At 43.7% G+C, this 16344-nt stretch overlaps 1 protein-coding gene across 1 annotated transcript in view; it reads left to right on the top strand.

Annotated features, from left to right (window-relative positions):
• The window catches only part of EXOC4 (exocyst complex component 4), a 316410-nt gene that overhangs the window by 40598 nt on the left and 259468 nt on the right, over positions 1–16344 (top strand). Inside the window, exons 5-7 of the mRNA XM_039699489.1 lie at positions 1298–1407; positions 8627–8870; positions 14769–14946. Of these exons, the coding sequence (XP_039555423.1) occupies positions 1298–1407; positions 8627–8870; positions 14769–14946 (532 nt within the window). The remainder of the gene's footprint in view (positions 1–1297; positions 1408–8626; positions 8871–14768; positions 14947–16344) is intronic.

The raw sequence follows: 16344 nt of genomic DNA, 5'->3' as shown, positions 1-16344 counted from the left end.
TTCTCTTGGGGTTTTGCTGCTTCCCACAGCTCCTTTGTGCATTCTCTCCTTTGCCTGATCTTATCCCTCTCCTACAAATATCATGGTCATGAGGCTCAGGTCAGGGAAAAGCTGCTCATTTTGTAGGAAACACCCAAATTTTAAAAGCCTCCTGCCCAACCATAAGGTGACGAGATGGAGGCCACAATACTTCAGTGTCTGAGCTGAAATGTGTTGGTTTTGATGTGTTCCCAAGGTGTTTTAAAGGTGTTGAAACTTCTTACCTGCTTGGTGCCTGTGGTCAGTGGAAATTCAGTTAATATAGGATATTTTTTCCTGATTTTGCAAATTCTGAGTTGTTGCAGACAAGGAAGAAAGTGGCTGGAAAGGAGAGAGGCAGTTTTGGGAGGTAATTTTTGCAGAGTAGGAGAGGTGGGGAGCAAAAGGGGAGCCAGCACTCAATAGAGATGCAGAGAACAGATAAATGAGCATTTTATTGTGAGAATGGATAAAAATCTGCTTGCCAAAAATGCCAGGCAAGATATCCAGTTGCATTAAATGAATTTATGGAAGAAAGGCTTGGTTGCAATTGAAATTTCTAGGAAGGAGAGTTGCTAGCAAGTCATCAGTCTCTTCCTTACTCATCTTAATTAAAGACAGCCACAAAGCTTTGGTGTACCCAGACTGGGGGACTGTTAATTAATTGCACTTTTGTGGCTGCTGCAGGGACCTTCCTCTCACTCTGGATTCTCTTTTTTTCACTTTCCCTGATGCACGTTATGGATATTTGATAAAAGGAGCTCTTGCAGCAAGGGTGGCTTGTTGTTTGGGTGGTTCTTCTGCAGGATACCAAGCCTAACCCTTGTTTTTTCACATTTCCATGAGCATTTTGACCTCTAATCAAACATCCTGAGCTCCACTGTAGGAGCTTTCCACATTTCTTTCTCCTAAAAATGATTTCTTGCTTGTGTCCCCCTGCCATGTCCAGCAGCTGGGGCAGTGTGACACATTTTTGCCAACTAATATAATGTGAATTTTGAAAATATTTTCATTTTTGAGTAAGGAGGTTCATTTGGGAAGGGATGTACATGGGTTGGCTCAAAGGAATGTGAAGGGCAGGAGAAAAGGGTGGAGGTTTCTGCAGGGAATAAAGAAGTTTGGAGGATTAGAAGTTGACAGAAGGCATGAAAATGGGAACATCTATTAGGCTTAATCTGCTTCATGGGCTTAAAATGTAAAGAATAAGTGGATTATTTGTTGTAAACAAACATTGTAAATAATAATCAACTGTTTGCTTTAATTCTTTCCCCTCCCACAGGTCCCTTGTGAAGGACTCCTCTCCTGTGCCTCTGATGGATGTCACTAATTTATCTACACCTCGGAAATTCCTTGAGACTTCCCAGTTCACTACTCCTGGGAGCTCCAGCAGTGAGTATTTAAGCCAGATATTTATATATTCATGTGTAGATTTTCATCTGATTTTGCTGGAGTAGAAGGAGGCAAATCATCCCCTCATGGCTCAGGGGAGACAAAAACCTGGGAGGTGATTTTGTGCAGTGTCACAAAACGAGTGGGTGTTGTGTCCAGGGGTAGAATTTGGCTTTTTTTCCTCATGGAAAATCAGCTTTTCCCTCTCCTAACCCTCACCAGCTTCTTAAATACACTCAGTTCCCTGTGCCTGTTCTCACCTTGATGGTGTTCTTGATATCTTGAGCAGCAGAGATTTGCAGTGTGTTCATTCTGTGTGGTTTCCTCAGCATTATTTACTGCAGGCTGCCAGGTTTGTGTAGATATTTCTGAAGTTTTTTATTGTCTGGGAGCCAAAAGGTCAAATCTGTTCCTTGTGGGAGCTTTGTAACTTTGACTAAAGGTCTGGCTGTACACAGGAATAATCTGGGGCTGATCTTTTATTCCTGTTACTGCAACAAACACCAAGGAAAACTCTTTTGTCTGAGGCTTTGGAAGGGCTGCAGAGAGGGGAAATTAATCTTTGTATTGTTTCAGGAGATTAATAAGTGGGGTTGTCCTTGATGAATAATACAGAAGTGACCTCCAGTCTCTTCCCCCTTTCAAACCTGTTTCAGTATTCCTCCAATGCAGAGAATATTTCCTTCTCTTTCCAGCCTTATTAATTCTTTTGTCCTTTTGTTTCTAGTTTTGTCACACTTGCCTCCCAGATTGTTCTGTCTGATTACTCTTATCTTCTGCTCCTGGTGGGGTTTTGTTCTTCAGCTCTGCTCTTGGAGCCTGGGGCTGGTTTTTTGTGTCCTGGAGGTTTGTGAGGAGTCACAAACTTCCAGAGCTGGAAACTGCAACCTGGTCGCTCAAAATCTGGAAGAGTGGAACCATATGAAAATTCTGAGGGAAAAACTCAAGAATTCCTGTTCTGCTCTGTGATCAGTGGGAAGTTCAGTTCAGTTTTCTTGCAAAAGATCACAGGATTTTGAGGAACTGAAGAAATAAACCACAAAAACCTGAATCCCAGCCTCAGCACTGGAAATAGAATAGTTTGGGTTGGAAGGGAACTACAAGACCATCTAGTTTCCAACCCCTCTAAATGTTAAAATATTCATTTTCAGTGATATTTATAGTGTCTGCTACTTTCTCCCCCTAAAATATTGCTCTTCTGTGTAGTAATAAAACCCAAAAGGCCTGAAGTTATGGAGCTGATGTGGATCTCCCACCTCATGGCTGGGGAGCAGAGCAGGAGATGCCCCTCCTGATCTTTTTTACAGCAATCTCTTCTTGCTCTTCTCACCCAGTGCACCAGAAAATCTCTTCCTTGGCTCCTCCTTGTGCTCTGCATCACTCAGTGAAGTGCTGGGCAAGTGTCCCTCAGCCTGGCAAAGATGTGGATTCTAACAGAAAACATTTGATCTGCATAAAATATGCATATGGTTCTGCCTCAAGTGCACAATGTACTTATGTAGATTTTTTTTCCCTGTAATTTTATTTAAAAGTAGCCTTTTCCAGGACTGCACAACTAGCAGAGAATTTCAAACTTATGCCTGTGCATAACAAAAGCTGTTTCTGCCTGTAGTCACTTAAGTTCTTTGGCTTTTTATTGATGAAACAAAGTGTCTGTGCATATTAATGGGTGTCATTCTAAAGCACTGACTCATTCATCCCATCCCAGCAAAGATGCCAAAATTTGGAGTCCTTCCTGCTCTCCCTTCCCAGAGGAGATGTTACCTTGTGCTGTAGAATCTTTATAAGGAAATTAAAGCTGTTCCTGCAGCACGTAAAATAAACAAACCCTTTGGAAATGCTCACCTGAGGATTGGAGATGTGGCAGTTCACCAGTAACACTTTCCCTTCATGCCAGTTCAGAGAAATGAATTTATATTTCTCTGCTTGAACTTTCTGTGCTCTGAAGGGTATTTAGGAAGGTTCCTGCTTTGCCAGGCTCTTCCTGGAACTCTAAAACCTGCTCACAAACACAAGAGTGCCCTTTCCTGGGAAATTTGGGACAATACTTCTTGGAAATCCAGCAGAAGATGAGCTGGTGACTCCAATAAATACTGCTGTGGGTGGCATATGTAGATTTTAAGCTGAATTGCTAATTTATTTCAATGTTCTTTTGGAGCAAAAAGAGTTTACAGGGCCAGGCAGTGTGGTGGTTCCAAGGTCAGGTCTAGGAACTGCTCCTGGCTCTCCTTTTCAAGAATCAGAGGTTTCTCCACATGTGGAGACCCCAAAGCTGCTCCTGCAGAATCCCTGCAGCAGCCAGAGCTTGGAAAATCCAATTTTCAAGGTGAATCTAAAAAATGCCATTGTGCCAGTTGGTTGTCACAGGTGCCTCTACTCCCAATGGGCTCAATAAATCTTCAAAAGATTCCTCTTCTCATGGCCTGGGTAAATTGCCTTTATCATTTTTTGTTAGAATTGAATGATCTGGGGATGTGTTTGGGGAAGGAAAGGAGATTTTTAGATCTGTGTGGTGAAAGCCAGGAAAGTAACACATAATTGCTGTTTCTTTGTGATTTCATGAGTTTTTCCTGTGTGTGGTCCCAACATCAAATAACTGGCTACAGTTCACTTATTTTTTTTATTTGGAGACTTCATTTTGATGCTTGTATAGATTAGGAGGATTTTCAAGTGTTTTTTTTTCTGGGTTTGGTGGTGATGCAGAGCAGAAAATTCCCCAAATCTTCCAAGGACCCATTTCTGCAGGAACTGCCAATTTGTAGCTCCATGAATGTGTCAGAACGAGGATTCAGCACCAGGAATTAGCAGGAGATATTCCTTCAAATCTGAAATCATGCCTTTGGGCCACCAGGAGCTCGTGTGCTTTTCTCTGGAAGCACTGAAGGTACAAAGGATATCACCAGAAGGACATAAATAATGGAAAATAGTATATTACATTTTACAAGACTCCCATAAAAGCCTGTGGATAATGAAACCTTCATAATGAGGAGCAGCAAATTTTGGCTGTTCACTGGAATGAAAAACAAGACCCAAGAGCCCTTTTTTTTCAGCTGCTTTGCTTAAATGAGTTCCCAAAGTTGGCTTTTTAGGGATCAGAACGGAGCTGTTAAAAAGCTTCGGTTCCTTGGGAAAAGGCAGTGCTGAGCAAATGAATTCCAGGTGGAACGGAGGTTTTTGCAGGGCATCATCAGAGCAGGGACCAGGAAACTCCCCCCTCTGTAACTCTGGAGGTTACACGTGGCCCAGCTTTTAGGGGTTTAACCCACTTCCTTCCAAGAATCAAAACTCGGAAGAACTTCTCCATCCCAAAGAACAACAGAATTATTCAAAATCCCAGTTCAGGAGTAAATACAGACACAGCTCTTCCTTCCGAGAGCTGACCTCTAGGACAGCTTTTCTCACCCATGGACTCCTCTAGCAGCACGTGGGGCTGCAATTTTCCAGCTGAAATCCTTAATAAAGGTGCTTTGGTGCCTTTCTGGAAGAGGAAGGGGACAGGAGGAGCTCGTTCCTGGGCCAAAGCTTTGTGGTCAAACAGCCCCTTGATGACATTAAATGGCAGGAGAGGATGTTTGAAGTGTGAAAGACATGAGAAAAGGACAGGACAGTTACCCAGGGTCGGCATCTTGTCGGATCTCAGAGATGAACTGGCCCCAGGGTTGGGATCTTGTCAGATCTCACAGATGAATGGGCCCCAGAGTTGGGATCTTGTCAGATCTCACAGATTAATTGGCCCCAGAGTTGGGATCTTGTCAGATCTCACAAATTAATTGGCCCCAGGGTTGGGATCTTGTCAGATCTCACAGATTAACTGGCCCCAGGGTTGGGATCTTGTCAGATCTCACAGATGAACTGGCCCTAGGGTGGGGATCTTGTTGGATCTCAGAGATGAATTGGCCTCAGGGTTGGGATCTTGTCAGATTTCGCAGATGAACTGGCCCCAGGGTTGGGATCTTGTCAGATCTCACAGATTAATGGGCTCCAGGGATGGGATCTTGTTGGATCTCAGAGATGAACTGGCCCCAGGGTTGGGATCTTGTCAGATCTCACAGATAAATGGGCCCCCAAAGCCACCCAGGGCTGCTGTTTAATAGGGACAATGTGCAGGGAACACACTGAAAACAGCTTCCCACTGTGGTATCAAACTCCCAGATCTGACAGAGCCTCCAGAGCCCTGTGCAGCTCCCAGATATCGAATTGCTCGCTTTGCTCTTGTTTGTGAGAGATGTAAATCAATGTCCTGACTATTTGAGGATGCTGGAAATTGGTTTGCTCTTTGGAAAATGGAAGAGTTTGTCTCAGTGTGCTGGCAGAGTTCTCAGCAAGATTGCTGCTTTTACTCCTCCTAAATGCTGTCCTCACATTTGGCTGCAGCTCCATTTCCTCCCTCTTGGGTGTTCATTGTGTGATATTAAGAATAATTTACAAGCTGCTTACAAAGAGGGTGCAGCCTCATGACAGGACCTGTCCTCTGAGAGGCTGGGAAATGTCTGCATTGAACTCAGACAAACAAGATATTTAGGGTTTTTTTTTAAAAAAAAGAACAGGCTAAGGTTTTCTTCCTGTAGCATTTCCAGTGGTTTTTTTACAGCTCTGTTTCCAAAGAGCTCATTTTGTGTGCCTGAGTTTTGCTGTGGGTTTTGGAGAATAACAAATAACAATAACAGAGTGGGCAGAGACCAGGCCTGCAGCCACAAAGTCCTTTGCAGCTCTGTGGGGTGAAAGGTCTGTGATGGAGCAGAGCTTTCAGCAGGAACGGTTCTGCATCCAGTTGTTAAATTCCAATTGGTGTTTGAAATGTCTTTATTTTATCTTTGTTTTTTGGGGTTTTTTTTGATGTTTGTTTTGGGTTTTTTTTTTTTGTTTAATTACTGCATTCTGGGTGTTTTTAGTTGCTTGTCCTGTAACTTGTTCACATTTAATTGAAAGAAGTGTGTATGAGAGAGAAAAAAACACTGTTTGATCTTCTTGGTGTTCATTGTCAGAGGATTGTGGAATAGTTTGGAGTTGGAAGGGACTTGTTAAAGGTCCACAACTCCACCCCTGCCATGGCAGGGACACCTCCCACCATCCCAGGCTGCTCCAGCCCCAGTGTCCAGCCTGGCCTTGGGCACTGCAGGGATCAGGGGCAGCCCCAGCTGCTCTGGCAATTCCAGCCCAGCCAGCAATTCCTCATGGCCAAGATCCCATCCATGGCTGCCCTCTGGCACTGGCAGCCATTCCCTGGCTCCTGTCCCTTGTCCCCAGTCCCTCTGCAGCTCTCCTGGAGCACCTGCAATGTGCTGGAAGCTCTCCCTGGAGCCTTCCCTTCTCCAGGGAACATTCCCAGCTCTCCCAGCCTGACATTGGATCCATCTCCTCTCCAGGACATTCATGGACCCAGGGGCTTCACTGGGAATCTCAGGGAACCATGAAGGGTCTCCTTTCCCTTTTCTTCTCTTTTCCATCCCCATTTTCCATAAAAATCCCTGGGGATGGATTCTGAGTGTCCCAAATCCCAGAATCCCAGAGCAGTTTGGGTGGGAAGGGACCTCAGAGCTCATTCCAGGGACACCTCCCCTGTCCCAGGCTGCTCCAACCCTTCCTTGGGCACTGCAGGGATCAGGGGCAGCCCCAGCTGCTCTGGCAATTCCAGCCCAGCCAGCAATTCCTCATGGCCAAGATCCCATCCATGGCTGCCCTCTGGCACTGGCAGCCATTCCCTGGCTCCTGTCCCTTGTCCCCAGTCCCTCTGCAGCTCTCCTGGAGCCCCTGCAATGTGCTGGAAGCTCTCCCTGGATCCTTCTCCTCTCCACGTGAGCCCCCCCAGCTCTCCCAAGCTGGCTCCAGAGCAGGATCCATCCTCTCCTCTCTCTCCCCTTGTGCCCTGGGTTCAGATGTGAGACCATGTGAGCCACGAGCTTGCTTTGAGCCAGAGGTGCAGAGTTTGGGATCCCACTGCAGGAAAAAAGCAGCCTCTTGATTGATTGAGCCTGATTATTTATAAATTTGGATTATTTATAAATTGGCACCATGCTTGGGCCATTGTTTTCTTGATCTTGCTCTGCCTTAGCATTGGTGCTGCCCCTCTGGTCAGAGCCCAGCTTCAGGCAGCCATTCCTCATTCCTGCCCTGTTCCTTCCACCCTTCTGCTGGATCTTTTGACACTTCTTCAGCTTCCTGGAAAAGTTACAAAGTAAAAAAATCTGGTGAGGAGTTGAAACCATGGGAGTCATCTGTCACCCAGCAGCCTTTTCAGAGCTTTTCAGCCCCACTCAGATGAAACAGCCTTTGGGTTGTAATTTTGATCCAAGGATCTGGCGTGGTGGATGGCACAGAGTGGCTGTAGATCTTCCAAGATGCTTTTAATTTAGTCTGCCTTGAAGACACTTACTTCACATAAGTGTTTAAATATATTTATTAAATGTTTCACCCAGTCTTTAACAGAGGCACGCTTTTGTTGTTGCTGGGTGTTATCTGTAAATTAAGAAATGTTGCTTAATGAACCTCCTTAAAACAAGCAGAGTCTCTCTTGCTTTCCCATCCCCTGTCTCTTAGCAACAGGATTTCTCCCTGTTCAATCCCTGTTACTTCAGGACCATATCTGCAATATCCTCTCTAATTCTTCTCACTTTACCCTTCTGGAAGCCTTGCTGCAAGATTTGAGGAACTTCATCAACCCCTTGACAGACGTAATAAAGCAGAAAAAGATAAAATCAAACAATCAGTCACTTCGGCAGTGTAAACTTTGCTGAATTCATCAGCAGTCTCTTAAGCTTGATAGTGTTTGTAATGAAAATTCCTCTCTTGGGAAGAAAACAGCAAGGAAAACCAGCTGGGGAGGAAACTGAGGGGGTTTTAGCACCTTGAAACACATTCAGGGGATTTGTAGGGATGTTGAACCTTCTCATTTATGAATATTTTGATTGTGCCAGACTTCCTTTATTTCCTAACACAGAATTTTCACCATGAATTGTTTCTAAATCAATTGCTCCTAAATCATGAATTGTTCCTAAATCAATTAAATCTGTGAGCTGCTGTGTTTATGTCCAGGGAAGCCCCCAAGCAAACAGAAACATCCTCTGCTTCCCCTCAAAATCCAAGTGTTTCTGGTTTCCTTGTTCATCCTTGCTTGCTCCACATGCTGGGAGTTCTCTGAAGCCAGAGGAGCTCCCAAGCTGCTTCCTCAGGATGCTGATGTTGGGTTCCTGCTAAAATCTGGGATTAAAATCTCTTCCAGTGCGAGACTCCAGCCTTCTGGAAATCAAAGAGGACACAGAGCTGGATCCAGAGGAGAACAGTGCTGCCTTCATGGGAATCCTCATCAAGGGGCTGGCCAAGCTGAAGAAAATCCCAGAAACAGTGAAAGCCATCCAGGATCGCTTGGAACAGGAGCTCAAGCAGATTGTGAAGCGCTCCACCACTCAGGTGGCTGACAGTGGCTACCAGAGAGGGGAGAACATCTCCCAGGAAAATCAGCCTAGGTAAGGAGATTTCAACTCCCAGCCTTTAATTGCTGCAAGAAAAAAAAAGAAAAAAAAAATCCTAATTGATAATATGAGTTAAAATGAGAAAATTCAGCTGGGTGATTTCGAGTGTAGCAGAGTCCAATTAAGCTGCTGCAGGTGCAAAGCTCTGAAATCATGTATGGAACTAATTCTAGCACAATTGTATGGCCAAGTCTCTAATTGTTTTGCAGCCCCATTTACATTAATGGCAAGGTGTGGAAGCCAACTGGGCACTGTGTTTGTGCTGCTCCTCAGAATTCACTGGAACTGGCCTTTGGAACACAAGGATTCCAGCAGGAATCTCTTCCAGCTGAAATGTTCATCTCCACATTGTGGTGATCATTGTCCAAAGGGAATTAATGGCAGAAAAGTAAAGTGTGTATCTTCATTATGTGCAATATTTGTAGTGGAAAATCACTCCCAAGGAAAACATCAGCTTGATAAAAACTCCTTTTTTAATTCCTCTCATTAGCACTGCTGTGGAAACAATTCTGTTTTGAAGACTGGTAACTCAGTGAAAATGAGCTTTTTTTAGATGGGTCAGAAGGCAGAATTTTAGTTTCTGATGCCAGGAGTATAACTTACTCTTATACTTGTTTTATGAACCAGTCTGGAGAGGTTGTGTGGCTCCTGGTTGTCTGTTGGAATTGATAAATTGGATCAGGTCTATATCAATGCCATTAACCTGCCCAGAGGGTTGAGTGAGGCACACAAAGGTTTAATGGGTTTTGGCATCTCTTGCAGAGTGTGAGCCTTTCAGATGCTCATGGAAAGTGTCCTGAATTCTTGTGGAGTACAGACATAATTAGAACTGGTTCTAAACCTAAATCACACCTGAAGTTTACAGCAAGCAGGTGAATTCATTTATATTGAAAAGAATAAATTACAGGATGGAAGGGTGTCCCCACCCCTTAAATTAGCTTCACTTCTAAATCAAAGCTCAGAGACTTCCCTGCTGTCAGGGGAAGAAAATAAATCTGAACAACAAGGCCCTGCTGCTTCAACAGAGCTCTGTAAACCCCAAATTTGAGCTCAGTGCAGTGCCCACGACTGCTGAACTGTTCATTAAACTGTCAGATGATCCTTGAAGTCCCTTCCAACCCCAACCATCCTGTGACCAAGGCTGAGGCTGATGTTCTGCTTGGGGAAATCGTGGTGTAATTCCCTTGGAGACCCCATGCAGCAATGATTTAGAGCCCCTCTTGTTGTACAAGACAGAAATGATTTGTGGAACCTGGCCAGAAAAGCTGCAGATCTGATAACAGCCACTGCTGATCTCATTCTTGCTGCTTTTTAAATTTAATTCGCTTTTCCTTCCTTCCTTAATAAGCTTTTCCACGTAGCTTTGTGCTGCCGTCTTTTACATTTGTGTATAAAAATATTGTTAATGACTCCCAGATTTTTAAACTCCAGATTTTTCTGGTTTTTGTGGTGACTCTCTGGGTGCTCTCTCGGATCCTCAGAACTTCAGGAAGGGCAGGAGCAGGTTCCAAGTAGCTCCTTGTCCCTGGGGGAAGATAACTTTGAAAACTCTGCCTGAATCTCACCACGTTTTAGCTGAGCTCAGCTTTAAGTGGACAATTTTAAAGTCTAGAGAAATTCTCTAACATTTTTAGATCTCTGTGCTTGAAAGAAGTTTATGGAGAAAGGCTTAACTATAGGAATTGCCACTGCCTCATCCTTAATTAGTGGCTCATTAATCACACAATCACATTTAGAAATCCTTTTCTGGGGTTCTGTGGGGGCTCTCCTGAATTTTGGAAGAGTTTGCACTTTAGAATAACAATGTGGATGGATGCCTACTTGAAGGAGAGATTTATGGGACATTTTGGTAAGGAAACATTACAAATCCAGTCCATGGAGAGATGGGAGATTGACACTTTTGCTCCTAAATCCTCATGCTTTGACGCGCTTTTCCCTATTATTATAACATATTATATTGTTATTACTATTTACTTATTATATACTTTATTATTATATTGTTACTATTATTATTTCCCTATTATTATTACATCCATATTATATTGTTATTATTATTTACTTACTATACACTTTATTATTATATTGTTACTAATACACTTTATTATTATATTGTTACTATTATTATTTCCCTATTATTACTACATCCATATTATATTGTTATTATTATTTACTTATTATACACTTTATTATTATATTGTTACTATTATTATTTCCCTATTATTACTACATCCATATTATATTGTTATTATTATTTACTTATTATACACTTTATTATTATATTGTTACTATTATTATTTCCCTATTATTACTACATCCATATTATATTGTTATTATTATTTACTTATTATACACTTTATTATTATATTGTTACTATTATTATTTCCCTATTATTACTACATCCATATTATACTGTGACTTTTGCCTTCATCTCCAGGCTTTGAAACAAACCCAGGAATTATGTCCAGGCCAAGCACAGCCTGAAACACCTGAACTGTCACTATTGTCCTCTCTCAGGTGGCACCACTTCACTCCCATTATTGCCTGGACCATGGGAGTCCCTCCTGGCTGTGTGTCACTGTCCCCAGCACGTTTCCCCTCTCTCTGGGTGCAGGGGTTATGAGGTGGCTGTGACAAATTTTCCTGTCACTGTGTGTCCTTGTTCAGCTCAGGGCACTCCCTGCCCCAGCCCCATCCAGGCCAGGCCATCTGATGCAATTTGAGATATCTATTAATACATTAATTTGATGGGTTTTGTCTCGTTGCCTGGGTCTCTTTTGGGTCACCTTCTTTCAAAGATGACCTGACAGATTTATAGGACTTTTGGGGAAAAGGAAATAAGATAAGAGGTGCTGGCTAAGCTGAAAGCAGGGAGATGTGGGAACACAGTGATGAGAGTGGAAATGTGCTGCGGTGGCAGCTGCAGACACTGGATTCTGGATCTGGGGATTTCATGTCCATCAGCCTGGAAAGTGGGAGCAGGGAGACACTGGAATTCCAAACAAAAAGGGTCTGACAGTGCAGTGGTATCTTACTCATGGCTCCATGAACAAGTGGATAATGTGAGGTCAGGCTCACCTGGTGAGAATAAAGTTAATTTGTCCAACTCTCCTGTTGTAAATGCAGGGGACCCCATGGCAGGGGGTCAATCAATCTCACTCCATGTTCTCAGAAGGCTAATTTATTACTTTATTATACTATATTATATTAAAGAATATTAAACTGTACTATACTAAAGAATACAGAAAGGATACTTACTGAATGTTAAAAAGATAATAATCAAAACTTGTGACTCTTTCCAGAGTCCCAACACAGCTTGGCCCTGATTGGCCAAAGAGTAAAAACAACGCACGAGAATCCAATGAAACAATCACCTGTGGGTAAACAATCTCCAACTAAATTCCACATGAGCACAACACAGGAGAAGCAAATGAGATAAGAATTGTTTTCCTTTTCTCTGAGGCTTCTCAACTTCCCAGGAGAAAAACCCTGGGTGAAGGAATTATGTTCAAAGAATATGAATGCCACACTCTCCAGGCAGTTCAGTTCTGCAAAATTCTTCTTTCCTGGGGCAGCAAAGAGGTGTAGGGATAACTGAGTTTGTCATGGGATGTTGGAGGAAGCTGGGCTGGCACTGAGAACATTTTCTCAGTGATAAAGAATTAATTTGGTGCCATAATGTCACATCTTTTAGCATTTGCTGCTGTTTTGAAATATGAAGAAAAGGGATCCATACACAATTTATTGGGTTTTGTTTGAATAGGTATCTTGGTTCCAGTGGCACTTTATATCTATGGCTTTTAAATTTTTTTGTTACAGATATTGTGGCTCAGGGCCAAAGCTGACCTTCAAAAAATAATTAGGGAAATGCAGGTTTTAAAAAAAATTCTGAAGATTTTGAGAAAAACTAGTTTTTATTGGAAAGCCAGCACTTCTTATCAGAGCTAAGATGTAAAGATTTCAATTTCCAGATGTGATTAGAAAGCAAGCCCAATGTTTTCTGTAGTTTAGGCCTTCTGTAGTGAGTGTTTTGTCCCTTACAACAGAAGCTCTTAGCATTTCAGAGAGAAATGGCCACAATCCTGCTGTAATTCTTGGCCTCAAAACGTGGTATAGATTTACAATGATTAAAATAAAAATGGAGAAAAGTCAAATCAAAAAGTTTGAGTCAAGAAGGTCACAAATTAATTCAGAGGGCTGAAGCCAGGCTGGGAGAGCTGGGAATGTTCCCTGGAGAAGGGAAGGCTCCAGGGAGAGCTTCCAGCACATTCCAGGCCTGCAGGGGCTCCAGGAGAGCTGCAGAGGGACTGGGGACAAGGGACAGGAGCCAGGGAATGGCTGCCAGTGCCAGAGGGCAGCCATGGATGGGATGTTGGCCATGAGGAATTGCTGGCTGGGCTGGAATTGCCAGAGCAGCTGGGGCTGCCCCTGATCCCTGCAGTGCCCAAGGCCAGGCTGGACATTGGAGCTTGGAGCAGCCTGGGACAGTGCCCAGGGATGATCCTGAGGGTGTCCCCAGTCCCATTCCCTGTTCCTGTGGGCACTGAAGCTGCTGGAGAAAGAGTGGGAGCAGCTCCTGCCCTGTCCTGCCCTGGGGCTCGCAGCTTCTCTGGGCAGACTGGGAGCATGTGGTGGCTCCAAAGCTGCTGCAGGAACTGTGATGGAGCCTGTCTGTCAGAGCTACAAGTGCCTAACATATGGATTTGGGAAGTGTTATCTCCACGTTTTGCTGGGGTTATGTGGGGACTCGAGCTGCTCATTACACGGCGCTGAACTCCAGAGGGATTTTTCTGTTCTCCAACAGGAACAAGTGTGATGGTGCTGCCACAGTCACAGACTGGTCAGGACTTTGCAAAGGTGCTTTAATTGTGATAATTGGGCAGTGGGGAGCCATGGGAGCAGGTAGAGTGCAGTGCATTTAGATTATGTTATTGCTCTAGCAAACAGGAGTAAAACAATGTAAGCTATATAGGAGTATAATCATGGCAAGTGATGAGGGTTGGTATTTAGCTTTCTGTCATTTGAAACCTGCCATATTAATTTAATAACTCAAAAATAATTCCTTTTATCCTGGTTGTGTGGGTAAGTCAGTTTTTATTGCCCTGGAACTCACACTTGTTTTTTCTGGGGGAAGAGCAGGTTGTTTCCCTCCCTGCCTGGGCTCCCACAATGGGCTCTAATATTATGTTAGTCCAGTTTAATTACTGTGGCTTTATTAATGGGTTTTGTCTTCCCTGTAGCCCTAAACAGGACACTTTTAGAGTGAGAAATGCTGATATAGGGAAGGGAATGAGGAGAAAAATCCTCAGGAATTATCAGATACCAAACCTGAGCTGAAATGAGTCCCTGTCACATTCATGTTTTCTGGTAAAATCCCTTTGCCCAGGATTTTTCTCCTGGGAAGCTGACAAGCCTCAGGGAAAAAGGAAAACAATATTATCTCATTTGCTTCTCCTGTGTTTTGCTGCTTAGGAATGTGGTTGGAGATTGTTTATCCAATAGGATAAATGATTGTTTCATTGGTTTCATTTGAATTGTTTTGACTTAATGACCAATCAGTGCCAAACTGTGTCAGGGGTCTGGAAAGAGTCACGAGTTTTCATTATTATATTTTAGCCTTCTGTCTGTATCCTTTCTGTGTTCTTTAGTACTCTTTAACATAATATAGTATCATAAAATAATAAATTAGCATTCTAAGAACATGGAGTGAGATCCATCATTCCTCCCTGCCTCGAGGGCACCCCACAAACACAATAAATCCCCTGATCCCACAGAGAGGTGACCTCAGCATGCCACAAAAGCAGGACATGAAACCACAGCGCCCTGTCCCCCTGCCCTGCCGCGAGCCTGTGGAACGTTCCAGAAGCTGAGCAGGGCTGTTTCTCTGGTTGCCAGGCTGCTGCTGGAGCTGCTGGAGCTGCTCTTTGACAAGTTCAACGCCGTGGCTGCCGCGCACGCCGTGGTGCTGGGCCACCTGCAGCAGACTGTGGCCTCCCCCTGCAGCCAGCACGATGGGGACATCAAGCTCTACGACATGGTGGACGTGTGGGTGAAGATCCAGGATGTCCTGCAGGTAAGAATCCCTCAGGTGGGCACGCTTTCAGCTTGGAACATAGCTATAAAAAATGAAAAATAATACAAATAACTCCAAAAAACACAAACAAAATGCAAAACCCCTTCAGAACCAGAGAATACCTGCTCAACACTCAGCAGTGCTGAGATTTATCTTTGGTTTTTTTTGGTAAGTGGCCACATTTACAACAGATTGTAAAACTCCAAAGAGCTTAAATATCAGCAAAAAAAAAAAAAAATCCCATGGATTCTTCCTTATGGTGTTTGGAAAGGTTGATTCCTTTTGCCTACCAAGTGATTTATCAGCAGCTTTCAAAGTGACATTTTTGTTCTGTGTTACCATGTCATGCCTGTCTTATAAAGTGTCACAGCTCTAATGGCTTGTCTTCTGCTGTCATTATGGCTGGCTTTAGGCAGCTCAGACACTTGCTGCCGGCGTGTTTGCAGCAAATTCTTATTTGATTCTTCCTCTTAACTGCAAGAGACTAAAGCTGTGCCTTGCTTAGGCTTTGTTCAGGTGCTGTGCCTCTCACCCAGGGATCTGAGGCTCTCTCAGGCAGCAGAGCTCTCATCTGTCACATGTCTGTTCTCTCATTCTTGCTGTGATGTGTGTTTTGTGTTGTACTAAACACATGTCTGGTATGTTTTTATTTATTTATTTGGAGATTACCTTTATGCATAGTGCACAGATGTGGAACTTCACCTGCTGTGTGATAGAGGAGGTCAAAGAAGTGAGCCTGGCATTATTTACAGGAGGGGGAAGGATTTATGTTGGTCATTCCAGCTCTGGGCTGGTGATGGAAAATGCTCTCTGCCTCCTGCCCTAACTCACTTTTTCAGTTTTGGGCTGGTTTGTAGCTGCTGCTCTGCAGGATTGTTTGACTGTGCAGTGATGCAGGATTTTCTTTTCCTTACCCAAATATCCCAATGACTTTAAATACTTGCACATGATAAATGCAAGGTGTGAGCCTTCAATCCCTTTCACTGACTCCTTATCCACATAATTGTCTTTCTAGAGGAATTATTATCAAAGGAATCTCCATCACTTTTCCCTATGCCACAAACTTGCAGCTCCTTTCACAGAATTTACAGAGTTACCAGGTTGGGAGAGACCTTGCAGCCCATGGAGCCCAACAGCTCAGGCAGAGCCTGGCCCCCAGTGCCACATCCAGGCTGGTCAAACACCCCCAGGGATGGTGACTGCACCCCCTCCCCGGGCAGCCATCCCAGAGCTTTATCCCCTGCTGGAAAAGCTTTTTCCTGCTCTCCAGCCTGAATTTCCCTTGGCACTGCTTGAGATACTGTTCTTGCAAAAATTTGCTTGGAAACGTCCAGCCAGAGGTTCAGGAGGGGTTTTCTGAACAACAGAAAATGTCACACAGCTGAAGTGGGAATAAAT

The sequence above is a fragment of the Passer montanus genome, unplaced genomic scaffold (genome assembly GCF_014805655.1).
Source record: "Passer montanus isolate IOZ18808 unplaced genomic scaffold, ASM1480565v1 scaffold135, whole genome shotgun sequence".
Classification (NCBI taxonomy): Eukaryota; Metazoa; Chordata; class Aves; order Passeriformes; family Passeridae; genus Passer; species Passer montanus.
Note: the sequence above shows the minus strand (reverse complement) of the source record. Positions and strands in the feature narration are given on the sequence as shown.